The sequence below is a fragment of the Balaenoptera borealis genome, assembly GCF_965194805.1.
Source record: "Balaenoptera borealis genome assembly, chromosome: 9".
NCBI classification, from domain to species: domain Eukaryota; kingdom Metazoa; phylum Chordata; class Mammalia; order Artiodactyla; family Balaenopteridae; genus Balaenoptera; species Balaenoptera borealis.
In genome coordinates this window covers 12,711,121-12,738,259 of record NC_138873.1, presented here as the reverse complement: position 1 = coordinate 12,738,259, position 27,139 = coordinate 12,711,121, and the positions used below count along the sequence as shown (strand labels likewise).

General features: G+C 38.2%; 1 protein-coding gene across 2 annotated transcripts in view; it reads right to left on the bottom strand.

The window, feature by feature from the left end:
• Nucleotides 1–27,139, bottom strand: part of IPCEF1 (interaction protein for cytohesin exchange factors 1) — a 221,734-nt gene that overhangs the window by 101,002 nt on the left and 93,593 nt on the right. For both annotated transcript variants that reach the window (XM_082404584.1, XM_082404583.1), the window contains 2 exons: nucleotides 6,910–7,067; nucleotides 5,899–5,951 (listed from right to left, as the gene is read on the bottom strand). In XM_082404584.1, coding sequence (XP_082260710.1) covers nucleotides 5,899–5,951; nucleotides 6,910–7,067 — 211 coding nt within the window. The remainder of the gene's footprint in view (nucleotides 1–5,898; nucleotides 5,952–6,909; nucleotides 7,068–27,139) is intronic.

The window sequence follows — 27,139 nt, the reverse complement described above, 5'->3', positions numbered from 1 at the left end:
GAAGATCCCACATGCCGCAGAACAACGAAGCCCGTGTGCCACAACTACTGAGCCTGCACTTTAGAGCCCATGAGCCACAACTACTGAGCCCAAGAGCCACAACTACTGAAGCCTGCGAGCCACAACTACTGAAGCCCGTGCTCCTAGAGCCCATGCTCCGCAACAAGGGAAGCCACCGCAATGAGAAGCCCACGCACCACAAGGAAGAGTAGCCCCCCCTCACCGCAACTAAAGCCCGTGTGCAGCAACCAAGACCCAACACAGCCAGAAATAAATAAATAAATAAAATTTTAAAAAAAGAAGTGACCATAGCTCCCTCATATTTAGGGGAGCATTTGCCCACCTCCCTAACCTGGACCAGGAGGCAAACTGCTTCCTGCCTCCAGATGAGGTAGGTGCCCAGCAGGCCGTAGCTTCAGTCATGTTGCCACTTTTTATTTCTGATCCATGGAGATGATTACTGTGTTTTTGAGCCTAACTGTGCTTTTCCTGCTTTCTATGTTTCTCTTTGTCTGTCATTGCTCTGTATTTACAGCAGAGTGGAGTGTCTACATGTGAACCTGCAGGACCATTATTGAATGGAAGCCAGTCATTTCATGTATGAGATTCCATCTTGAAATCACAGTTTAAGTGACAAGCGAGTCCCTTCCCACAGTAGCTTCAACATCCCACCAAGACATCTGTCCAATTCTGCTCCTGGCACCTTAAACTTTTTTCTATCCTACAGAAATGTCAGGCACTTTAACAACTCCATACTTTTGAATGCTTTATTCTCTTCCCCCATTTTTCATCTGCTTAATGCTTACTCATCCTTTCAGATCGAGGCCAAATGCCACCTCCACCATAAAGCCCTTTCTGACTTTAAAAGGCAGTGAGCTCTTATAAAAATCTTACATTCACTCAGTGTTATTTATTTGTAGTCACTGTAGCAATTGATTTATATTATTTCCCAAAGATCTTCATGGTAGGTACTATTTTTACCTTCCTTTTCACAAATGAGGAACTTCATCTCGGTGTGCTTAAGTAACTTCCCCTCAGATCACACATAGCTAGTAGCAGAGCCAAGACTAGGACCCAGGCCAGTCAGACTCCTAAGCCTATTGTTTAACTCAGTGTTACTACTTCTTCTGTGTTTTATATTCCACAATGCTTTGCTGATGCCTCTTAAATGGATATTATAATCTATCTGTTTATATATCTGAGTGGTACATACATGGTAGTAACACAATCCATCTAATGGTCCAACCCTCTATCCCACACAGCTACTCAATCACTTCCCCTGTTAATGTTGCTTCTTAAAGTGTATCAAATCTCTTTCATCAGCTCCGTAGTTGAATGATGACTCTGCTTAGAGTCAATGATTGGCCAAGAATTCAAGATAGAATTGATGTTCTTGAACACGTCATGACTTCAAAATCTAGTACCTAGAGTGATGCCTGACACATAGGAAGCGTTCAATAAATATTTACCAAAAGATTAACTAGGTCTTGTATCAAATTTTACTTCCTATAATGCCTTAATAATAGTGCCTGGTACAAGTGGAGATTTAACAAATATCTTGAAAGCCATCTCTATTGTTTGATTACTCAGAGCTGAAAAATACCTCCGCTAACATCAGCAGAGAAAAGCAACATAAAAGTTGCTCCAACATCTTTCTCCCCCGAGAGAGGCACATACATAGAGAAAAGCCCCTGGGATCAATTGACACTAAGTTTGAACCCATCTGGAGAGATGACCCTTGGCGTTTCCTTGAAGGTAAAATACTATTTCCTCAAAAACCACAGTAGCTTTCTCCAGCATCCTGTTTTAACCATATTCACCAAATACTAAGAATCAGGAACCCAAGAAATAGGAAGGCATGGGGTGGAGGAGAGGCGCTGGGAGGAGGGACACAAGTTTTCCAGTGGTAGCTAACAAGCCCTCACCCAGTCTGTTCCCCAGATAGCTGTCATGCACTTCTCCACTCGAAGTCCTACTTGGGACAGAAAATATGCAAAACAGTCTCCTGCGTCCAAGACAGCATTGGCACAGGCAATTCAACATAGAGTTCTGTTGATGGGGCCTAAAAAAACAAGGTGCCAACATTTCAGCTCTTTCTAGTTGATCAAAAAGGTGGAAAATAGTTTCCTCACTTCATCCCTGAATATCACCACATCCCTGAGACACACACCATGAGCACAGGGATGGAGTGGGGGGCAGAGCAGGTTCCCATGGGGGCTGGAATCATATCTGGGCTGCTCACAGCACACAGTACACATAAAGACCAGGCAATACATGTTCTGTGAACAACAAATGCAGAGCTCTCTTGTGAAGCAAAGGCATCAGGGACCAGTCTGCTGTTAGATCACCACACAGATGACAGTCCAGGCAACAGCAGATAACCCAATGACCACGGTGCCAGAAGTAAATGTCCATTCACATTCAGTGAGCTTGTCCTCATCAGCAGAAGAATTGAGCAATGTAACCATGATTTATACGCAGAGACCTTCATTTCAGGAAAAAGTTTTCACTTGACATTTTTTCCAGACAATATTTACTGAAGGAAATTTATTTTAAACAATTTTTGAGAAAACACTGTCATAAAGTTTTGATCTAAGATAATTCTGACATTTCTTCCTCACTAGAGCAATCCCTGAAAGGAATCCCTGAAAGCTTTAGGTAAAAGAATTGTGTCCAATGGTAAAAGAGGTGATGTGTCACATTCCCTCTGAGACTCGGCATCATTAAATTAAGGCTGTTTTCCTTCTTTAGCTAGAATGTTGTTACTAAAATCTGAGACCAGATAAGTTTCTTAGCCAAGCCTTAAGATTCACATGCTGGTTGTTATTATTTATTTATCTATCTCTATCTATTTATTTTAATAAGAAACTAATCATAAAAGAAAACCAAGCCATACTGATTTGGTGCATAATGCTTAATCACCACAGTATAATGTACGGAACGCCTTATAAACATCAAGAACTACACAAATGGATGTTTAGCGATTGTACCAAATTTAATCATTTATGTTAAAAATTTCCCAAAAAAGCTATGATCCGGATCCTACAGGTGATTATACTAGTGCTTTCTTTCAGGGCACAATTTGGTAAATTATGGCTTTTGTTTATTCAACCACCACTTACTGCACAACTGCTAAGTGCCAAGGACCAGAGATTCAATGGCAAGCAAGTTCTAACACAGCTTCCAGTGAAACACAGACGAAAGAGAGCTGAACAAGGATAATGAGGTCTGCACACCATTACAGTGCTTACCTAGAACTGGGGAGTCACAGGAGGCCCTCCAGATAAAGACCTGCGCCTGAGAGGATGTGATACAGAGATGCAGGTACAAGCCAGGAGGCGTTGACCACCGAGCGCAGGTAGGTTTTGGAGGTGGTTACCACATTCAGAGTGGCCAAGCCACGTCATGTAAGTTATGTTTGAAAGTATGAAGTTCATCTGAAAGCCAAGGGAAGCCACTGAACAGATAGAAGCAGGTGGGTGGCAAAATCACATCTGCAGTTAGGAGAACCCACCCTGGCTGTTGTGAGGCAACAGAGAGTAGTCGGGGGTGGGGTAGTTGGAAGCAGGTGCAGAGAGAGGCAAAGAGCCCAGTGAACAGAAGGAAGGGCAAGTGTTGCGTCTGAGAAGACGGAGAAATGTTTAGGAGGCAAAACAGACAGAACTTGGTGAGTTAATACTTTTTGATTCTGTGTGAAGCTTTAGCTTTGAAAATTCTGCTCTTTCCCTTCAGAGGAGAGAAAACCGGAGGAAAGAAAAGAATACCGTCAGATAACAGCAACTCAGCTTAACAAAAAAAGAACAATGCTTTTTTACTATGCACATAGTAAGACTTCAGATGCTTAGAATCCACTTTCTTGAACAGTTTTATTAGCACCACTTTACCATCACCCTGCCCCAACCAGGTGGTGGGCTCCTCCTCTTCGTACCCCAGCACTGAGTTAAGCAGTACTGCCCAGACGCTGATGGCTGTGAGATAAAAACAACAGGTAAATAGACACACAAGGAGAGCTGAGCTGATTGCGTCTAGGAGTGGAAAATGGCTCGTGAAATGAGAAAGACCCATAAATAGCCAGAGTTCCCACCAAGAAGAACAGAATCCACTTGTGCCCAGGACCAAGGGGAAGCAGGTTACCTATTACAGCGGTAATAGCTATAGATTGGGGGCTACAGAATGATATGTTAGTCCTTTGGTAATCACATCTGCCATCTTTGTTCCAAAACCCAAGGCTATACTTTTTTTTTTAAGACGTGGAGATTTTAACTTGTTTCAAGTCACAATTAAATCTCCAATTCCCACCTACTACCGTGGTTGACACTTGATAAACTCAGGAGAGGTAATCAGTGAGCATTAAATGAATGTCTCAATGAATGAATGAACGAACTTATTCATTTAACATCCTTAGGTGGTCTCGTATTATCTTAATTTCCATTTCCTCTTAAACATATAAGATGAACTCCTTCCAGCTGGAAGACTACATTTTTTCTTCAGAAAAAGTGAAGCAGTGTAATAATTAAACCCTCCATTACCTTTCTCAAGGATCCAACAGTCCTAATTCTTTGTTTTCATATCTTTGTTCCACATAACACGTACACATGACACATATGCTTATAATCCTATGCATTTTTTTCTTTTAAAATTTTTCATAAACTTTGGATATTCTGAACCTGAGTCTCCCTGACTCTATCTTTACAGATCTGTGACATCCATTTGCTTTTGCCCTTGACCATAAGACCCTCCTTTAACACCCTGTACAAACACCTTTATATCTAATCCTAGCAAAAATCTTCCATTGCAGCCACATTTATTCTCTTAGTTGTTCTTCTTTATCTTCACTGTGATTATTCACATGTCTATCATCAAACACACACACCCATTCATGTCCAAAGAATCACACTTTCTTCTTTCTGCAAGTTTCAGATAGCGAATTTCCTAGCTTGCCTAAGTGACCGTAATTTGCGTTTTCATTTTTAGTTTTCTGCAGCCCTGTCTCCCGAAGTGTCCACCATTTTTCATCACTAGCAAGCTTTCCCTCCTCATTTAGACGTAGTATCAGAATTAAAGTGCTCTCATTGCCTTCTCTCTCTCTGGAATATGAAATTGTTAACAAGCAGAGAATTACTATGCTGTCCTGCTTTTTAGTAAGGTGGCCCTTCCAGGAGCTGTCTGACTCCCTCCATTTCTCCATCATTATTGTTACAACCTGCCTTGACATCCATTTCCTAATGTGCATCAGGAAACCATTGTCCAGGTTCCCTATTTGGCAGGAAGTCTATACTGTATTTTCTCAGCGCTCCACTTCTGATTCTGCTTTTGGCTGTGCTCCAAAAACTCTGTCTTATGCGTCCATCATGAAGTCATTAGATTTGCCAAAAAATGGACACTATCCAATCCCACACTATCCTACATCCCCTTCTGTTTGAAGTGTCATGTTACTGATATCAACTTCTCTAATTTCCCTGCATAAGTTGCCTCATCTAATAGAGGAAATTTGCTCAATTGACTTACCTAATTTAGGCAAATTTATGGCTATAAAATTATTTTTAAAAGAACCTACAATTTCACCATAATAATTAGCAGACTTATTCCCATAGAAGTTGCATGAGAGGTTACACTATAACATAGTTAATTTTAAATGGAGATAATTTATGTACAGTATGTTAAAATCATGGTTATGTTTCTTGCTCTTTAAAAGTAAACAGCTAGGAGTCTTAAACAAATGCTTGGTGATCATAAGAAACCCTCAGACTCTAACAAGAGGATCATTTAATTCCATTGTGACTAACGAAATGGAGGATAATAAATAGCTAGCCAAACTTAAAATCGACCTAATTTTTTACTCATTCATCAAACTGACAATTAATATCTAAAGTCTGAAGTATTCCAAAGGGTACTTACAAGATCACTGCCATCAGTAGCCATGTATGATGCCAAATTGATAGAAACAAAAACTAGAAGAAAAGAAGGATTTTCAGTTAAATGTGGGATTAAATTGTTCATAAAAGCGTATATCTCTTTGACGGGAAGAAGGGCATTTCTATTTTGATTGATGAATTTCACAATAAAAGTGATTCATTACATGGCCCTTTAATCCAGAATAAACCAACTGTTACAAACTGAGTTCATAAAATAAGCCAGAATTTCATCTGCACATTTGTCAGTATATTTTTCAAGTCTACAGCAAGATGTATCTATTTTTTATCTACTTAATATTGTATAATACATAAACATATATCTTTGAAAAGTGAAAATATTTTCATCTTCATGATGAACAACATAATGTAAGGTGCAGAAATATTTGATCCATTACTATTATTCTGATTGCATTAATTTAACAATTTCAAAAATGTAACTAAGCCCTCTGCCTCAGAAGTCCCAACTTTAATATAAAGATGAGCCCCTTTTGACGTATTGAACTTTGTAGTGGATTACCTGAAAAACAAGACACTCTGGTTTCAAGAAAAGAAGATGAAAACAAAAAGAAAAAAAATCTCATATCTTTAGACTTTGACAAGTGAGAAACTTGGTAAACATCCACAAGCCACTGAAACTCTCCCCAAAGCAAAGAGCCTTTCACCTCTTCCCAGTGACACCATAAATGCAGATCCATACCCCATGTGACTTTATTTCTTATACCAATGGTTCCCAAGTTCTGAAAAATGTATACCACTTTTTATGTCAAAAATGCCATATTTATATTACATAAATATGAATAAAACATTTATTTGTAAAATGCCAAAGAGAAAAACCACAATAAAAAAGACCGACCAATTTAATGACTTAATTTTTAAACTACTTGTTTAAAAAATACACTAAAATATAAATAGAAAATCAAATCACAAGCTGATGAAAATATCTGCAATATACATTTAATAAATGAGAATCATAACATAAAGAGTCCATACTCACCAATAAGAAAATAATAAGCAGACTGGGAGATGAAGATGGTGAAGTAGAAGGACGTGGAGCTCACCTCCTCCCACAGATACATCAAAACTACATCACATGTGGAGCAGTTCTCACAGAACACCCACTGAGTGCTGGCTGAAGGTCTCATACAGCCACAGCTGCAAGAAAGACCACCACATAACTGGGTAGGATGAAAGGGGGAGAAAAGGAAGCAGGACGGGACCTGTACCCCTGGAGGGAGCTGTGAAAAGTTCCCTCACCCTGGGAACCCCCTTCACCGGCTGGGAGATCAGCCAGGTCAGATAGGAAGCTTCAGGTGAGTGCAGAGGTGAGTGCAGCAACAAGCTTGTAGAAGGCAGGACAAAGAGAGACCTGCACAGAAGGTCCTGGCCACCTCACCGCATGCCCCAGCCCAAAGCACATACCTGCTGGAGCGCTCGCCGGTGGCAGCTGGGTTCTGATACTTGGGCTTCAGCAGACAAACCCAGGGAGAAGATTCAGTTTGGCCGTGCAGAGACAGCCCCAAGGTCCTCGAGAGTGGTCCAGGCCACAACTGGTGGTGTGTGAGGACAAATAGGATCCCTATTGTCACTGCGAGTGCAAAGGGAGGGGCATGGCCCTGTCACAGCAGCCTCATCCTCAGCCTGCTCTCAGAGGGTGCAGCCCCAACTCTACAAGCTCTGGGCGCACACACACACATGCAGGTTGCCCACACACAGAAGTGGGGCTGAAATCTGAACTGATTCCTGGTGGGTGCGTGACTTCCACGGATTTACGCCACTGGCAGATTTTGTGAGCACAGCGCCTGAGGGACTTGCAGCCTGATTGCTAGCTTTTCCTCTGCTGAGATGGGGCAGAGGGTAGTTTCAACAGTGTACTTTGTGAGCACGCACAATGGTGACAGGCAACATCACAGAGCACACGTCTCAGTGGATGGCTCCTGCGGAGGAATACCCAGTGGCTCCTTTCCCAGCGAGAGTGTGCCAGTCCCAACTACCTCACACCACAGCTTAGAACCAGACCTGAGGGCTTCTATTCCAATAACTGGGGAGCAGGCTCTGCCCCCGACAGGGCTATGACAACCATGGAGCAAAGAGGAGACCCCTCCAACATCTAGTGCAGGCTTTGGCCTCCACAACATCAATCACACCCCCTATCAAGGGGATAATGGCCAGCACACACTGAGGAAAGATGTGGCAGGCATCCATACCAAAAACAGCCCTAGCACGAAAAATATTAGACTCATACAGGACGCTCCCAAATAAAAACAGCCCTTCAAGACCACAATAGATAACTGCTTCTCCTAAATTAATAAGTCAGAGAAATATAAGTAAAATGAAGGAGAAACCATTTCCAGTTAAAAGAAGAGAAATCCCCTGAAAGAACAAACAATGAGACAGACCTCTCCAGTTTACTAGACCCCAAGTTCAAAAAGGAAGTAATAAAAATCCTGAAGAAATTAAGAAAGACTATGGATAGAACTGTGGATCACTGTAATGAGGAAATAGAAACTATAAAGAGGACAATTAAAATTAGACCACTCAATTGCCAAGATGAAAACTGAACTAAGTGCAATAAATAGCAAACTAAGTAATGCAGAAGAGAGAAGAAGTGATCTGGAAGATGGAATAATGGAAATCACTCAATCAGAATAGCAGACAGAAAGAAAAATGAAAAAAATGAAAGCAACATGAGACCTATGGGATAATATAAAGCATGCCACAGGAAGATCAGCTCGGTGCTTTGTGACCACTTAGAGGGCTGGGATAGGGAGGGTGGGAGCGAGACGCAAGAGGGAGGAGATATGGGGATATAGGTATATGTATAGCTGATTCACTTTGTTATAAAGCAGAAACTAACACACCAATGTAAAGCAATTATACTCCAATAAAGATGTTAAAAAAAAAAAAAGAAGCATGCCAATCTACACATAACAGGGATCCAAGAAGAAGAAAAAAGAGAAAAGGGGACCAAAAAAGTATTTGAAGAAATTATGGCTGAAAACGTCCAAAACCTAAAGAAGGAAACATATCCAGGTACAGGAAACACAGAAATGAAATGAACTGTCAGAAAAAAAAAAAAAAAAAAACCTCTTTTAAAACCATGTCAAAAAAAAAAAAAATACCTAAGAATAAACTTGACCAAGGAGGTGAAAGACTTATATGCTGAGGACTATAAAACACTGATAAAGGAAATTGAAGATGATTCAAAGAAAAGGAAAGATACCCCATGCTCTTGGATTGGAAGAATTAATATTTTTAAAATGACCATATTACCCAAAGCAATCTACAGATTTAATGCAATGCACCCTATCAGATTACCCATGACATTTTTCACAGAACTAGAACAAATAATCCTAAAATTTATATGGAACCGCAAAAGACCCAGAATTGCTAAAGCAATCCTGAGGAAAAAGAAGAAACCTAGAGGCATGACACTCCCAGACTTCAGACAACACTACAAAACTACAGTAATCAAAATAGCATGGTATTAGGACAAAACAGACATATGGATCAATGAAACAGAATAGAGAGCCCAGAAATAAACCCACACACCTATGGTCAATTAATCTTCGACAAAGGAAGCAAGAACATACAATGGAGAAAAGACAGTCTCTTCAGCAAGTGTTGTTGGGAAAGCTGGACAGCTGCATGTAAATCAATGAAGTTAGAACACTCCCTCACAACATACACAAAAATAAATGCAAAATGACTTAAAGACTTAAATATAAGACAGAACACCTTAAAACTCCTAGAAGAGAACATAGGCAGAACATCCTCCATCATAAATTGTAGCAATGTTTTCTTAGGTCAGTCTCCCAAGACAAAAGAAATAAAAGTAAAAATAAACAAATGGGCCTAATCAAACTTAAAACCTTCTGCACAGCAAAGGAAATCATGAACAAAACAAAAAGACAACCTACAGAATAGGAGAAAATATTTGCAAACAATGCAACCAACAAGGATTAACTTCCAAAACATACAAATAGGTCATACAGCTCAATATGAAAAAAAAAAAAGGAACAACCCAATCAAAAAATGGGCAGAAGACCTAAATAGACATTTCTCCAAAGAAAACATCCAGATGGTCAACAGGCACATGAAAAGATGCTCAACATCACTAATTATTAGAGAAATGCAAATCAAAACTACAAAGTGGTAACACCTCACACAAGTCAGAGTGGCCATCATCAAAAAGTCTACAAATAACAAATGCTGGAGTGGGCATGGAGAAAAGAGAACCCTCCTACACTGTTGGTGGGAATGTAAATTGGTGAAGCCATTATGGAGAACAGTATGGAGGTTCCTTGAAAAGCTAAAAATAGTTATCATATGATCCAACAATCCCACTTCTGGGCCTACATCCAGAAAAGACAAAAACTCTAACTCGAAAATATACATGCACCCTAATGTTCACAGCAGCACTATTTACAATAGCCAAGACACGGAAGCAACCTAAGTGTCCCTTGACAGATGAGTGAATAAAGAAGTTGTGGTACATATATAATGGAGTATTACTCAGCAATAAAAAAGAATAAAATAATGCTATTTGTAGCAACATGGATGGACCTAGAGATACCATACTAAGTGAAGTAACTCAGACAGAGAAAGACAAATACCTTATTCTTTCAGTTATACATGGAATCGAAAAAATGATACAGATGAACTTATTTACAAAACAGAAACAGACTCACAGATAGATAACAAAGTTACAATTGTCAAAGGGGAAAGTGAGGGGGAGGGATAATTAGGAGCTTGGTACTAACAGATACACACTACTATATATAAAACAGATAAACAACAAGGTCCTACTATATAGCATAGGGAACTATATTCAATACCTTATAATAACCTACAATGGAAAAGAATCTGAAAAACTATATATACATATGTGTATATACATATATATGCATAACTGTACCACTTTTCTGTACACCAGAAACTAACACAACATTGTAAATCAAATATACTTCAAGAAAAACACCTAAAAATTAAAAAAATAAAATAGAGAACTAATAAAATAACATGTGAAGGAAAATTCAAAACATAAAAATAAAAATGACTAATGTTTAATCTCATTAGTAATAAAATATGTGCAAAGTAAAACAACAGCCTAAGTCCATTTTTATTCTTCAACATTGGCATACACAAAAGAATTGTCAGAAGCCTAGTTTGCTGGAGGTGTGTTGAAAAGAATAATTTGTTGTTGGGATGTCAAATTATTACAGCCTTGCTGGAGGGCAAGATGGTGTTGATGACAGTGGTGACAATCTCAATGGCTGCTGACATTTGCTGAATCTTTACTATGTGCCATCAACCATGCTAAGTACTACCATACCAAACATGTGAAGAGTTTTCAATATATTCTTAATGAAAAAATAGGGGAAAATATGTGCGATTTAACTTCATTCAATTTTTATTATAAAAATGTGGGTTTAGGGCTTCCCTGGTGGCGCAGTGGTTGAGAATCTGCCTACCAATGCAGGGGACGCGGGTTCGAGCCCTGGTCTGGGAAGATGCCACATGCCGCAGAGCAACTAGGCCAGTGAGCCACAACTACTGAGCCTGCGCGTCTGGAGCCTGTGCTCTGCAACAAGAGAGGCCACGATAGTGAGAGGCCTGCGCACCGCGATGAAGAGTGGCCCCCGCTTGCCGCAACTAGAGAAAGCCCTAGCACAGAAACAAAGACCCAACATAGCAATCAATCAATCAATCAATAAATCTTAAAAAAAAAAAAAAATGTGGGTTTATATACATACAACTCAAACATCAATGCATTGGGGAAAAAAGTCTGAAGAAATCTACAGCAAAATGTGTATAGTAATTATAAGAGTTGTATTAATAAGTTATTTTTTATTCCCATACCTATTTATTTTCCTACAATAAGTATTTATTTATAAAATGAAGATGTTCAGGTAAAATACTATGAATATTTTTTGATTCTGTATACTAACGTATTTTTATTATCAATCAACTGAGCAAATACATAATAAGTAAAAGCTAGTTTGAATTCAGCAGCGCTTTTAGGTAAAGAAGCTTGCAGAACTTGTAGAAGTTAAAAGCAAAGTTTTGGGGCTTCCCTGGTGGCACAGTGGTTGAGAATCTGCCTGCTAATGCAGGGGACCTGGGTTCGAGCCCTAGTCTGGAAAGATCCCACATGCCGCGGAGCAACTGGGCCCGTGAGCCACAACTACTGAGCCTGCGCATCTGGAGCCTGTGCTCCACAACAAGAGAGGCCATGATAGTGAGAGGCCCGCGCACGGCGATGAAGAGCGGCCCCCGCTTGCCGCAACTAGAGGAAGCCCTCGCACAGAAATGAAGACCCAACACAGCCAAAACAAAACATAAATAAATAATAATTAAAGGTGTTAATAATTTTTTTTAAAAAAAGCGAAGCTTTGAATTGGTCTGGACTGAACTTAAATCCCAGCTTAAATGCAGCTTACTCTGTAATCTTGAGCAAATAACTGATATTTTGAGACCTCAGGACTCCCATCTGTGAAATGTGGATGAGAATTGTATTTTCTTCTTAGGATCAGATAAGAATTAAATGAGAAAATATCTTTATAAGGCTCACATGGGGCTTAACATAGAACAAATGCTCAATAAATTATTTTATTGTCATAAAACATACTCATTCCCTAAGCAAGCATTTATTAAAGGTCAATTATATATACTCTTTAAATAAGTTGTAAGGGATCACAGTGTAACCTTTCCTGACTCTACCCAGTCGGCTAATTGGCCCCTCCCCTATAATAACATAAATTGATTGCATTTATTAAGCAGTTACTATGTGCCTGGCCAATTGATGATTTCATATATCATGCTATACTATTGTTAGAACCACTTTATGAATAATATACTATTATTAGTCCCATGTCTTAGATAAGGCAATTTAGAGGAGGAAGTTAGTAAATAGGTATTTCCAAATTCAAACCCAGACTCCAGAGCCTGCTCTCTTAACCACCACAATACTATCCTGGCTCCCTCAAGGTCTCCCACTAACTCCTAATGGCCTTTGTGTTGTACCATGATGCTCTGGACAGGTCTCCCTGGTTTGACAATAAGAATGTCAAAGGCAGAGGCCAAGACCCAGTCTTCTTTATGTCCCACGTTCTAGCCCAGTGAGGCACACAGCTTAGACTGTACCCTCAGACAACTTTATTATTTCAGTGGAAACTTAAACCCGTTCACTCAGCCAGCTTTCTAATAGTAAAACAAGCACAGAATTGACAGGAGATGATAGAAGACAAAGGGAAAAATTCACCTCTAATTCTTCTCCTGAGCATTGGGATAGGTAGACAATACGCTTCTTCAGTCACTGATATTAAACCTTCCTTGGATCTCGAGGAATATTTCCCTTGTACATATTGTACCTCTTTACCACTTGACTATTCTTAAATGTATCCATTCTGTCTATACCCATTGCTACCACCCTAGCAATTGGACCACTTTTGGACCACTGCAGGAACATCCTAGCTGATGTCCTGGCTTTCCTTCTTGCCCAGAGTCATGTTTTTTCAATGCACATCTAACTATTCATCTCTTTCCTTACACTTCTACAATAGCTGTTGAGTCTTGAGATAAAGACCAAAATTATGAAAGGAAGACTTTGTACTACCAGGTCTCTGCTTCCTTCTCCAACCCCAACTTGGATCATTTCCATGTCTCTTTCTTTCCATCTCCCTGACTCACTAGGTATTTTTTAAATTCCTTAAACATGTTTCTACCAATCTCAGAACCTTTGTGCACGCTCTTCAACAGTCACCAGCCAAGATGACTTATACCATCTAGTCTTTCAACTCTCAGACCAAATATCATTTAGTCAAGAAAACTTTCCATGATCCTTATTAGAGATCAATCTCCTTTTGTTTGCTCTCATAGTACCTTATCTTTTACTTATAGAAGGTCTCATAGTAGTACAGAATTATTAATTTTGCAATTAGTTCTTTAACATCTGACTCCCACTATAGTATAACTTGTCAAGGGCAGGCACTCTGTCTTACCTTTTCTATCTGTTTACTGCTATATCCGCAGTCATTAAATAGACATTTGTTGAGCAAATGAATTAAAAATACAAAAAATGAAAGTACTAAACTATAGATGAGTTTCCATAAAGAAAACCTATGAATTACAAATTTTTTCATTTAGTGAAATAGTACTGTCATGAATATCCCATGAGAAATCTTCCCAATCTGCAGAATATGGAAATGAAACTGTGTTGATTGATGTCAAACCTCCCAAATCAAAGAGGAAGTGGGTAGAAATAATATGCAATCACTGGTATAACGAAGCATAGGTGAAGGGACCTAGGAATGAATGTACCTTTGTGGAGGCTATGTGAGTGTTTACTTAATGATTTCGGAGTTTTGGTACTCTGTTTCCTGAGGTAGTTGACATATATAAAATCTAAAATTTCACCAAAATGATTCAATGATAAATAATATGTAGCTCCAAGATTTGATAAAAATATTTATAAAGCACACCATAAAAGTAACTCATGAGGGCTTCCCTGGTGGCACAGTGGCTGGGAGTCTGCCTGCTGGTGCAGGGGACGTGGGTTCGAGCCCTGGTCTGGGAGGATCCCATATGCCGCGGAGCGGCTGGGCCCGTGGGCCACAACTGCTGGGCCTGCGCGTCTGGAGCCTGTGCTTCGCAACGGGGGAGGCCACGACAGTGAGAGGCCCGCGCACCGCGATGAAGAGTGGCCCCCGCTTGCCGCAGCTAGAGAAAGCCCTAGCACGGAAACGAAGACCCAACATAGCAACCAATCAATCAATCAATCAATAAAAAAAAAAAAAGTAACTCATGAAAAATAATAATAATGCTGGCAAAAGTGCTTCGGAAGTAATAATTTTTCCATTTTCCCAACCTTTCTGAGAATGTCAGTTTGAGCAAGGTGCCCATGAGTGAAAGAGTTAAAGGAAGAAGTAGTAGTTATTTGACATGTATTGATAAAGAATTTTTGTATAGGTCCCAGGAATTAAAAACATATAAGAGCTTAATGACAGGGTAACAAATAACATTTGTAAATCAAGTTTCCAGTTCTTTGCTTTCAACAAAATTGAAGAAAAATCTACTTTAAGTCTCTTAATCATTAAAAGTAGTTGTTGTGATAAATCACCATAATATTTGGCATATCCTTGGAAGGAGTTCAAAAAGTGCTCCATTCCCATCTATTTATTTATGTGAAAAATAGTTTTAAGTGCTCAGCATACATAAAAAACAATAATAGGATTAAAATTGGTTCTGAACTCTCACTCTAGAAGTAAATAATATTCATGGGTATGTTACATAATTAGAAGGAAAGCTTCATCTATGTCATTAAACAATGCATTTTCAATAAAAAATATTTACCTCTTGTAGTTATCATCTGTCAAAATGTGTAACATATTCGTATTGTTTGTTATGTACCAATAATAATTATAATAATAACTCATTCCAAATGAAATAATTTATGGCTTAAACAATTATGTCACCTCAAAATTTTAAATTAATTTAATTTTAAATATATATATAGTTGAAATGTATTACAGAATTATCAATAAATTATTATTAATAATTTATTAATTATTATTAATAATTATCAATAAATTTTCAGTAAATTTTCAAGCATAAAAATATTATATAATTGAACAAAAATCTATGGAGTACTGTAATGAAAAAATGAGCTCCGGGGGAAAAAATTAAAAAGAGCTATGTAAAATCTAAAACTTCAAAGATTACTTTAAAAAAATAACAAGACATGTCAGATTTCAGTTTATATTGCATAAGTTATATTTAAAGAGAAATATTACCTTTTTCGCTATCAAGATTTATAATATGCCAGAAATTATATCTTTTGCAACTATTTAAACATACGATAAAAACTCTGAGTGACAATTTAAACTGTGAGGGAGCACATAGGGTTTCCATATTATTTTATGGGTACACAACCAAAAAAAAAAAAAAAGCTTTAAAACTACTGCACACACATGGATTATGGTCAAACAGATTTCACTCTGCCACTTGCTAAATGTGGAAACTTAGGAAAATCACTTAATTTCTATAAATAGTAAGAGCTTCATCTCTTAAACAGAAATGATAATAACCAGCTGATAGGATTTTTGTGAGAATTAAGTGAAATCTCATACGGGAAACACGTGGATGCTCAAAAAGAGGTAGCAATTACCTAGAATGGGAGCAATTACCTAGAAACAGCTTTGTTATAGAAAACTATTCTTCCTAATGGACTCAGCACACAACTGAAGGGTCTAAGCCAGTGTGACAGCAGTTTTCATCAAATAAAATAGCGTTCACACTTGGAGGTGGATTAAACTCCCTAACCTACTCTCCTAGAGACATTTTTGGTACTGTATTTCAGAGTTTAAGGGAATAGTTTTCTCAGTCATATTTGAGACAGTTACCTTCTTTAAAGAACAATTCCTTAACACACCACAACATGAGACTTAGCCAAAACACCGGGGTTATTAATATTTTTTAAGTTAGTGCAATGACATAAAATGTATTTCTGATAAGCTCTGTAACTGAAAAGTGGAAACACATTTCATTATCAAATGCATAATAAAGCTAATTTCAAAGAAGAGATTTTTCCTTAATATATACTGGTCGTTATGGACTGAATTTTTGTGTCCCTGAAAAATTTGTATGTTGAAATCTAATTCCCAGTGTGGTAGTATTTGGAGGTGGGGCCTTGGGGAGGTAAATAGGTCATGATGACAGGGGCCCTTATAAATGAGATTAGTGCCCTTTTAAGAAGGGGTCAGAGAGCCAGCTCACTCTTTCCACCATGTGAAGATACAAGAAGAGTTAGCACTCTGCAACCCTGAAGAGGGCTCGTACCAGAACCTGACCATGCTGGCACCATGGTGCCAGTTCCAGCCTCCAGAACTGTGAGAAATGAATTTCTGTTGTTGATAAGCCACCTAGTTTATAGGATTTTGTTATAGAAGCCCAAGCTGACTAAGACACTGGTGAAGAATCAGTCCCTCTCATTTTACACAAACAAAAGTTCATTCTAGCAATTTATTTTAGAAACTGTTTGGTAAATCAGTTAAGTCAGAAATATGGATTCTGGTCCTGTATCATTTTAAAACCAGAAAATAAACCAAGAATATCAATATGCAACAAAGGCACTATTGATAAAGCAGACAGTAGATAGTATAACTGGTATTTTTTTAAAAAACTTAAAAAAAAAAACTCACTAAAGGCAGTTATAGGTTCAATTGATCCAAAAGTAACAGTCTTGATTATTCCTCAGTGAACATTATAATCTTTGGGATGATGCAGCAGAACAAGTACCATGCCTACTGTTTTAAAGATTTTTTTAAAAGGATACAATTTATTGTGATTTTGAGATAATTTTCCAATTGAAAGAAACTATGGGCTAGGTTTATTCTCTTTTTCATAGAGCCTTAAGTGAAAACAACAAAACTGAACAAAAATTTTAAAAACCAACAGATTAATTCACATGCTTATCCTTTAACATTACAGTGTTAGCATTTGACAAGACATTCTCAGAACAATGAATGGATTTATGGACAATCCATGAGGCAAACAATGTGCATTATCCTTAATCCAAAAACTAGAGCTCTTTGGAGACAGAAAATGCTGGTCATTCTAGAGGCAGAAGTCTCAATCATCAAAAAGCATGGAAAACACGTAACAACAAAGTGTACACTTAACTAACAATGAGAACTGTCTGTAAACGTCTTCTGTTAGGTGATTGTCCATCATAGTGATGCCACAGGAAGCAGGAGAGAAAATTCATCTTTGCTCAGATATAAAAGCGAAGGACATGAAACAATCCATTAGCTTTGCTACTTAGCAGGAAATCTCTTGTTAAGGCAGAGCAGGAGAGAAGGGAGCAAAATGCAAGATGACCTTCCTGTGAGTACACCTGCAGGGATGTATGGGGTGGGCTGGTCTGGGGTTGTTACTCTGTCCAGGAAATTTACAAAATGGAAATATTTACCCAAATTATTTCAAACTTTTTCCTTTTTAATCTTAGCTCTATTGTCATTCTGTTCCAATCCATCTCCTACATGCTTTAAAAGTCTCATTCTTCCTCTTTCATTTATTTTCTCTTTTTTATCTTTAACTTTTCCACTCATTTCACTGCATTTCTTTTCTGCAGTCTCTCCACTTTGAGGATAATCTGACAGATGGTTTTAAGAGCCGTGACTTTTTTAAAACAGAAACTATGATTAAAATTATTTTATTTTCAACACCACTGAAATGCCGTGATCCATCATCTGAGGAGATTGGCAGGCTTCTTCCTTACTCTCCTGCATTCCCACGTAAGCTGTCAGCCCTGACAATCAAGGTTTAGACATAAAAATCCACAAATCTAAAGGGGGAAAAAAAACCCTTCTTTCAGCCAACAATGTCAACCTCTATTCCCAAAGGATAATTTTACCAAAGTAACAAGCAGGTGGCAAACTGTAAGCGATCACCAACAATCTGCCTCTTCTACGTCCTGGAAGAACCTGCACCAAACCCAAACGGCTGCTGGACCTGCCCCTTAGGGAGGCACGAAACTCCCTTGCATCTCTTGCGGCAGGCGTATATGCCCGTGTGCGGCCTCCAGAACCCGAAAGAGTCACAAATTATGGTCTGTGTCCCAGCATGCCCTTAGGGCTCTGGCAAGGGGGCAGGGCCCTGCCGATCCACCTCCGGGCAGTAGCCAGGCGCTGCCCCATGTGCGCCCTGTGCCCATTGCTCCCAACCGAGGCGCTTTCCCTTCACCATCTAGTGAGGTCGACCAGATGCCCAGAGACCACCAGAACTCATCTCTGTGGGGTTGATTCTGTTTCGCAATTGTCTTAAATTCCACAGCGCCAGCCCAGTAAATGACTGATCCCACCAGCCCTCCAGAATCGGGCTAGCACACTGACTTCTGGCTCTTCCAATTATTTATAAAGGTAGGGGCTGCAAAATATGTTTTCACACCTCCCAACACACACACACACACACACATACACACACATGCATGCCATAGTAGCAGCTTCATGCACCAATGCAGATAAAACCTGCAAGGAACCTGCCTCCTAGACCAGTGACAGATCCAAGGCACTTCTAGGAGCCAGTCATTCTAAGATCCAAACTAGCTGTGTGCTTAGGTTGGATTTAAAAGATTTGTGATGGAAACCCAAGGAAACTCTTCACCGATTTGTACTAGCCCCAGTATGTTCCATCAAGTAGGGACAGGGCCACCAGGCCTATGACGAGGCCACAGGCAGCACTGGTGGCCCCCAGGCAAGGCATCAGTTATTAGGGCAACAACAGTCTGTCCCATAAGCACACCCTGGTTGTCTACAATGGCAGCCCCTGAGTAACAACACCTGATTCATAAATTCACTTCACTCCAGCCTGTGTGGGGTGAGAGCAAATACAATGCACTAAGTTGGGCCGGACAAGAATGGCAAATGATCACCCTAACCTTTCGGCCATTTGCAGCCCTAAATTTCTCCACGAGTTATATTCATATTTTTGCTTTCTGGAAGAGAGTATATGTTTCTGCCTGTGAACTCCAGACTGTGTTCACACTGCTCTGAGACAGCCCATCACTTTAACTCAGCTTTGCCAAACAACCTTCCATTGAACCCCCTTTTCACCAAAAGGAATAGGTGTACCCCGTGCAGCAGTGGCCTCTGCTACAGGACCATTGCAGGCTAGAAGGAAGCCAGAAAAAGAAGAACTATTACAAAGCTGCCTGTTGTTTGCACCCATTGCTCTGGAGTTGGAGCAAAAATTCCCCTTTTTTCTGGCTAGCTCTTTCTTGGGAAATATCACTTTGATGGGCCTTATGATTTTGCAAAATTAGTGCCCAAGGCCCTGTCCGACAGGAGAAGTAGTGACCATTAGGAGCTAACCTGCTGTGCATCATAGTAGGAAAGGCTGCCTTTACCAAGAAGAGGGCGACTTCTCTTAGAAGCTCTTACGATGATACTCGGCAGAATTATCGCAAATTATTTGTAGTCTTCACATCAACTCTGTAATTTTTTTCTTTTTTCTTTTTCTTTTTTTTTTTTTGGCCACACCATGCGGCATGTAGGATCTTAGTTCCCCAACCAGGGAGCGAACCCTCGCCCCCTGCATTGGAAGCGCAGAGTCTTAACCACTGGACCACAAGGGAAGTCCCAACTCTGTAAAATAATATTACCTATACTTTTACAAGTAAAGAAACTGACATACAGAGCAGATAGACTAGCTACTTTACACAGCTAGCAAGTCATAAAGTCAGAATTCAAGCCTTCAGACCCCAAGCTCAGGGTCCTTTGGACATTAACAGTGTTGCCTCTTATAATAATGTTTGCCTTTTCAACTTCTCCTTAGCAGCATGCTTAATTTTTCTGCAAACAGTAAATCTCATCACATTCTTACAGAATGAATTGAGTCCCATAATTCTTGTAGACACTGCAGACCAGGCATACAGTAGGCACCTAATAAATATCTGTTGATTTATATTGACCCTGCCTGTACTTTAGGACAAGTTAGAGAAGGTAAACAATTTACCAAATTTGAACAATTCAGAGAAGCCTGATGTGACTCACCACAGTTGATATCTTTTACTCAAAGGGCTACATATGGGACCACAGATCAGCTGCCACTGGGTGATTTTGAATGATCTGATCCACAAGGAATATAGTTTCTGGAAAGAGACATTGGACAGCCAAATGCAGCTTGTTTTGGAATTGGGCACCCTTGCCAAGGCTTCATTCATAAATAATGTAGGGCTAACTTCCTGGTCGCAATCCTAAGTGGGCAGGCTACCTGTATCAGGTTGCCGACAACCCGGATGCAAGTACCTGAATTCTGTGTCTGCTGACAATTCCTGGTTAATGTCTCAAAATTTTTTAAAGCAAGAATGAGAGCTCTAGCCAAGATACATCTATTTATTAAAGAAGACCTGTTAAATTAAAGCCATTCTTAAATACCCCAAAACTGAGACATTTGTTGACACAATCCATGTAAACTATTGCCTTCAGAAATAGATTAGCTTTCTCTGGAATCATAACATGTATGCAAAGAGACACCTAGTGGACAAACATGTAAGTACACTGTTTAGCTTGAGACCAAAGACTGAAAGATCATTCTGAAAGCTCATTCTCACTCCTGCTTTTGATTTCAATAGAGCATTTTTTAAAACTACTAGAATCATAAAGCTGGAAATCTAAGCTTTACAAAAGACTATTTTGTGTTTATTTCTAAAGGAAATTTTTGCTCTTTACTGTTTTTAAATTAGATTATCATACTGCATAAAGTCTTGAGAAGTTACACAAAAATTAGAGTAGAATGTAATTGGCCAGCCACTTGAGTTCACCTTTCTCTGAACTCGTGTGTGCTTATTTTTTTGTTTCCATCTCTTTATAGACTTTGCGTATGAGATTTTCCATTTGTCTTTGGGTTGTTTTATTCTTGCTTTTAAGTAAGTAAAGCCAAAGACTTTTTTTCCAGCCAGTTTCCTGTGGTCCGCCCAGCTTCCGGTGACCTGCCTGCTCTCTTCATTTTGTACTTTCTCACCCACACCTCACCTACACACTGTTTTATACCCATCGTCTCACATTCAGCTTACATCTGCACCTGCCACCCTCCCACTGCCCTAGATGACTTTAACCTCAAAAATCTGTCATCACAAGAAAACAAGGAATTATTTATTTTTTCCTGACACCATTTTACAGAAATTTGGCCATGTCAAATGTTTAGAAGAGAAAGGTATTTTAAATTAAATGGATAAGTTTAATTTCAATGTGTATGAACTCACGGACTCCAACTCGTAGAATTTTAAATCTGAAAGAGAAACACTTGTTCTCAGGGAAGCCAGATTACCTTTACAAAGTCCAGTTACTCTGAGACTGCTGGGCCAGGAAAAGCCAAGCCATGTGGAGAGTCCCAGGAGAACAAAGTGCTAGGAGAAGGAGGAGCTAAGGAACACAGATGTGTGGATGAAAACGTGATCTTGGAAGCGGATCCTTCTGTCCCAACCACTCCAGCTAAAACCACATGAATCAGAGAAGAACTGCCAAGCCAAGCTCTTCTCAAATTCTGTCCTGGGCAAAACAAAGAGGTCCTCACCCTACCATTTTCAGTAAGTAAGGTGGTCCTTCTTTCTTCCATCACATATTTGGTGGTAATATGTTGAAACCTTTTCTTGGATATTAGGAATAAACCAAAGATGCTGAACATTGTATCAGAAGAGCTCATTAAAAAATAGTAAGAATTACAATAATTAAAAAATAAGAAATTAAGTTTGTCAATATTTTCAGATGATATGATTTTACATATGGAAAAGAATCTACATGTGAATTATTTAAACTAAAAAGTGGATATAGAAGGGTTGCTAGATACCTGCCCAATACATAAAAATCAATAACTTTTCTACACGCCAGCAACAGATAGCATGAAAATAAAATTTATAAGAAGATACAAATATAACAACATCATTAAATTCCAAATACATTAGAATGACTCTAATAAAAGACATGTAATACTTCTATGAAGAAATCTATAAAACATTATTGAAAGAAATTAAAGAAGATCTAAACAAATGGAAGGATATGTCATATTCATTAATTAGAAGACTCAAGATTGCAAAGATGGGGCTTCCCTGGTGGCGCAGTGGTTAGGAATCTGCCTGTCAGTGCAGGGCACACGGGTTCGAGCCCTGGTCCGGGAAGATCCCACAGGCCGTGGAGCAACTAAGCCCGTGCGCCACAACTACTGAGCCTGAGCTCTACAGCCCACAAACCACAACTACTGAGCCTACGTGCCACAACTACTGAAGTCCACACTCCTAGAGCCCATGCTCTGCAACAAGAGAAGCCACCACAATGAGAAGCCCACGCACCACAACAAAGAGTAGCCCCCGCTCGCCGCAACTAGAGAAAGCCTGCGCACAGCAATGAAGACCCAACACAGCCAAAAAATAAAATAATACGTAAATTTTTAAAAAAAGACTGTAAAGATGACTATGGTTAGTGCTTTTTCTTTGCTGTTAATTTTATTATCCTATGGCCATAAGGATATTATCTTACCTTTTCTTCTAGAACTTCTGTTGTTTTGCCTTTCATTTTAGATCTATAATCTACTTGCAATTGACCTTTGATTCTGGTTTCAAATAAGGGTTAATTTCCATTTTTAAAATTAATAACCAATTGTCTCAGTATCATTTATTGAAAATACTGTCATTTCCCCATTGGTTCTAATCATAAAGGAAAAACTTGATAAGTTGGAACCCACTAAAATTAAGAATTTCCGTTTACCAAAAGACAACAGTAGGGATTGTAAAAGCAAGTAAATGAATGAGAAAAGATATGTGCAGTACATATAACCTATACAAGGCTATATACCAGATGCATAAAGAATTTCTGTAAATCAGTCAGAAACAGACAGAAAAACCCAAGAGAAAAATGAGAAAAGACTTAAGAGCCATTTCACAAAGGAGGATATCAATTAGCCAATATATGTATGAAAAGGTGCTTAACCTCATTACCATTCAATGAAATGCAAGGTAAAACTGTAAAGAAACATCATTAAACACTGGCCAAAATCATGAAATTTTAGAAGACTGACAATAACAAGTACATTGTAGAGTCAAAGAAAACACTCAAACACTGCTGTAGAGAGCATAAATTAGGACAACCATTTTGGAAAACTGTTTGGCAAAATCTGCTAAAGCTGACCACATGCATAGCCTATGACCCATAAATTTTACTCGTAAGTGTACATGCATCAGATATGCACACACATGTACACTGAAAACATGTATAATATGTTTCTAGCAGCTTTATTAATAATAGAGAGAATGTTAAAAAATAATCCAAATGTCCATAAACAGGAAAGTGGATAAATAAATTGTGGATTAGTCATACAATGGAATACTACTTATCAATAAAAAAGGGGAAACTCCTTATCTCACAGTCATATAATATTGAGAGAAAGAAACCAGACACCAAAGAATATACACTGTATAATTCTGTTTATATAAAATAATAAAACTGGCAAAACTAGACCTCAGTGTTTAGCAAAGTACACCTAGGTCATTAAATTATACAGGAATGCAAGGCAGTAATTACCACAAATGGCAGGAGAGTGGTTACCTTTAAGGGAAGGCAGGGATTATTTATTAGAAGAGGCCAAGAGGGGATTCGGGGTATCCCAACAGTATCCAATTTCTTGACTCAAGTAGTAGTTACAAGAATTTTTGCTTTGTGATAAAGCATCAAGCTATTCAAATTAGTTTTGTGCACTCTTCTCTATGAATATTATATTTAACATAATATACATTATATTTCAAAATAAAATTTATTTTAAAAAGTAAGATTTAGCAATATGTTATCTAAAAGAAGAAAAACAGAAAACAAAAGGATATGAAATGTTAAAATTTAAAAGATGGAAACAAATATCCAGACAAACATGAACAAAAAGAAAGCTGTGATGACAATTTTAATATCTGAAAATATAAAATTCATGGTAAATATACATATATATTTATAACAAAAAATAAATTCAGAAAATATAACCTTCATAGACATATAAATATATTGCCTCAAGCAACCACAACTCATAGAACTGGAAAGAGAAATATATAACTTGACAATTATAGTTGAAGATTATAGCACACATCTCTCAGATATCAATAGCTTAAGCAGACAATAAATAAACAGAAATGTAGATGACCCAAATGACACAAATTAGTAAATTTAGATACACAGAACTCTATACTTGAGAAACAGAATAAACTCTCATTTTCAGCACACATGGTATATTGTCAAAAATTGACAAAAGTACTGTATTACAAAGGAAGTCTTGATAAATTTCACAGAACCAGTTTAACACAGATTATGTTCTCTGGCTGTAATGCATTAATTATAGAAATTAATAACGAAAACATAGCTTTAAATAGTCTACATGTCTGGAAACTAAATCTTGCACTACTAAAACAATTGGATAGATAATCAACAAGGGCCTGTGTATAGCACAGGGAACTCCACTCGATATTTTATAATAACCTATGTGGGAAAAGAATCTAAAAAGAATGGATATATGTACATGTATAACTGAACCACTTTGCTGTACACCTGAAACTAACACAACATTGTAAATCAACTATACCCCAATATAAAATAAAAATTTAAATTTTAAAAATGAATTAAGGAAATCAAATGGGAAATATTTAAAATTTATCACCATTGAAAACACTACATATCAAAAAAGTTTTAGGAAACACAGCTAAAGCATTTTTCAAAGGAAAATTTATACTTTAAATGCATTTATCAAAAAAAGAAGGAATGAAAACAAATAAGAGCTTAACACATGAAACTAGAAAAATAGCAAAATAACAAACCCAAGGAAGAAATAGTAAAAATAAAGGCAGAAATCAATAAAATAGAAAAATATAGAGAAGATTAATAAAACATAAAGCTAATTCTTTGAACAAAAATTAATAAAGTAGAACTCAAGCAAGACTGGTAAAGTAGGAAAAACTAGATACAAAATAAAAACTTCTAAAAAAAAACCAACCAAACAACAACAAAAAAAAACTTCTGAGTTATAACTCTTAACCTGCCAATTATTCAGCCTGAAACTGTTAACATCAAACACTTTCATTTGGATGCAGGTAAATAGTTAAGAAAAAATCTAATATAGAGAGATTACCCAATTATCCATCTTGCAACCTGCTCTCTTGAAAGAAATAAAATATTTTTTGCCAAAGTCTAACATTTTTTCACACATTGATCAGTGGGAGTAAAAATCTAATTGAAAATGAAATAAATTATTCATAAAATCAGAGAAAATTATTTTCCCCATAATTTTTTCCAGGCAAAATTACTTAACATTTAAAAACTAATTATAACATATCGGACTACTGTATACATGCAAAATTCAGAATCAAACAAATTGGAAAATTACTGTCAGGTTTCAGATCTGCTGCTTTCTTCCACCTATTAATCTTAGGCCCTTTTAATACAGACCCCCATTTCTCAAAGCTCACTAGAAGAATCTTTTATTGGTTATTTATTAATTTTTGTCTGACCAGCTCCTTTTACTTCAAGGAGTTGCCTCTTCCCCTCCTTGAGGCACTGTCAATCATATGGTCCCACATTCCCCCAAACAGGAGCAAGTATATGGCTTAGGTTTGCCAATCATTCATTCGTTCATCAGATATGTATTGGCTGACAGTTTTATAGCCTGAAGATACAGTATTGAACACAATAGATAAAACCTCCTGCCCTCATGGGGCCTACATTTCATGGGGATAGACAAATAATTAATAAGATAAGTAAGTAAAATAAATGGTATATTAGATTGAGATGAATGGGGAAAAATAAAATAGGGGAGAGCATTATAGAGGGTTGTGATTTTTAAATGGGTGGATAGAAATGGACTCACTAAATAGCCAATATTAGGGTAAAGACCTGATAGAGGTGAAGAAATAGCCTATGGCTATCCAAGGGTGAAGCAGCCCACTTTGGGGAACGGCCAACGCAGTGGCCCCAGAGTGGGACTGGGAACGTGTCTGGCATGTGTGAGGCGTAACATGGAGGCCAGCATGGCTGAGGCTGAAGGAGCAACGGAAGGAGAGTGGCAGCAGATGAGGTCAGAGGGGTCATGGGAAGTCAGATCATGCAGATCTTGGTGGTCTTCTTTTTTTTTGAGTTAGGAATTAATATTATTTTTATTTTAAAGTCAAGGAGAGATTTGAATTGAGAATTATGTAAATTATTTAAGGTCATACAGCTAGTAGGTGAGAGAGCCAGGTCTGAACTAAGGTCATGTAGACTAACAAAGAGCAACTGATTCTCTTTTATTAACATCACTGATATAAATCTACCTCTTTTTCACTCTCACTGCTCCAAAGTGTAGTTCAGCCCATCATCACTTGGCCTAGACCACTTTAGTGGATCTCCCGTATCTTGGTTTGTATGTCTCCATTTCATCTTTAATACTGCTACCAGATAAATCTTTCTACGATCTGATCACTTTGTCAATTAAAAACGCTTCAAAGGTGTCTCATTAACTATATGACGTGCTACAAATTTGTCAATGTGGCCCTCCATAAGCTACATCCTTCCTCTCTCTTGTATCCTCTCTTAGATCTTGGTGGTCTCTTAGGCAATGGTTGAAGACTCTAGCTTCCCTTGAATCTTTCCGGGCAAGCTTCGTAGGGTTTTGATCTGACAAACACATTAACAGCTCTGGCTCTAGCAAAGAGACTGACGGGAGCA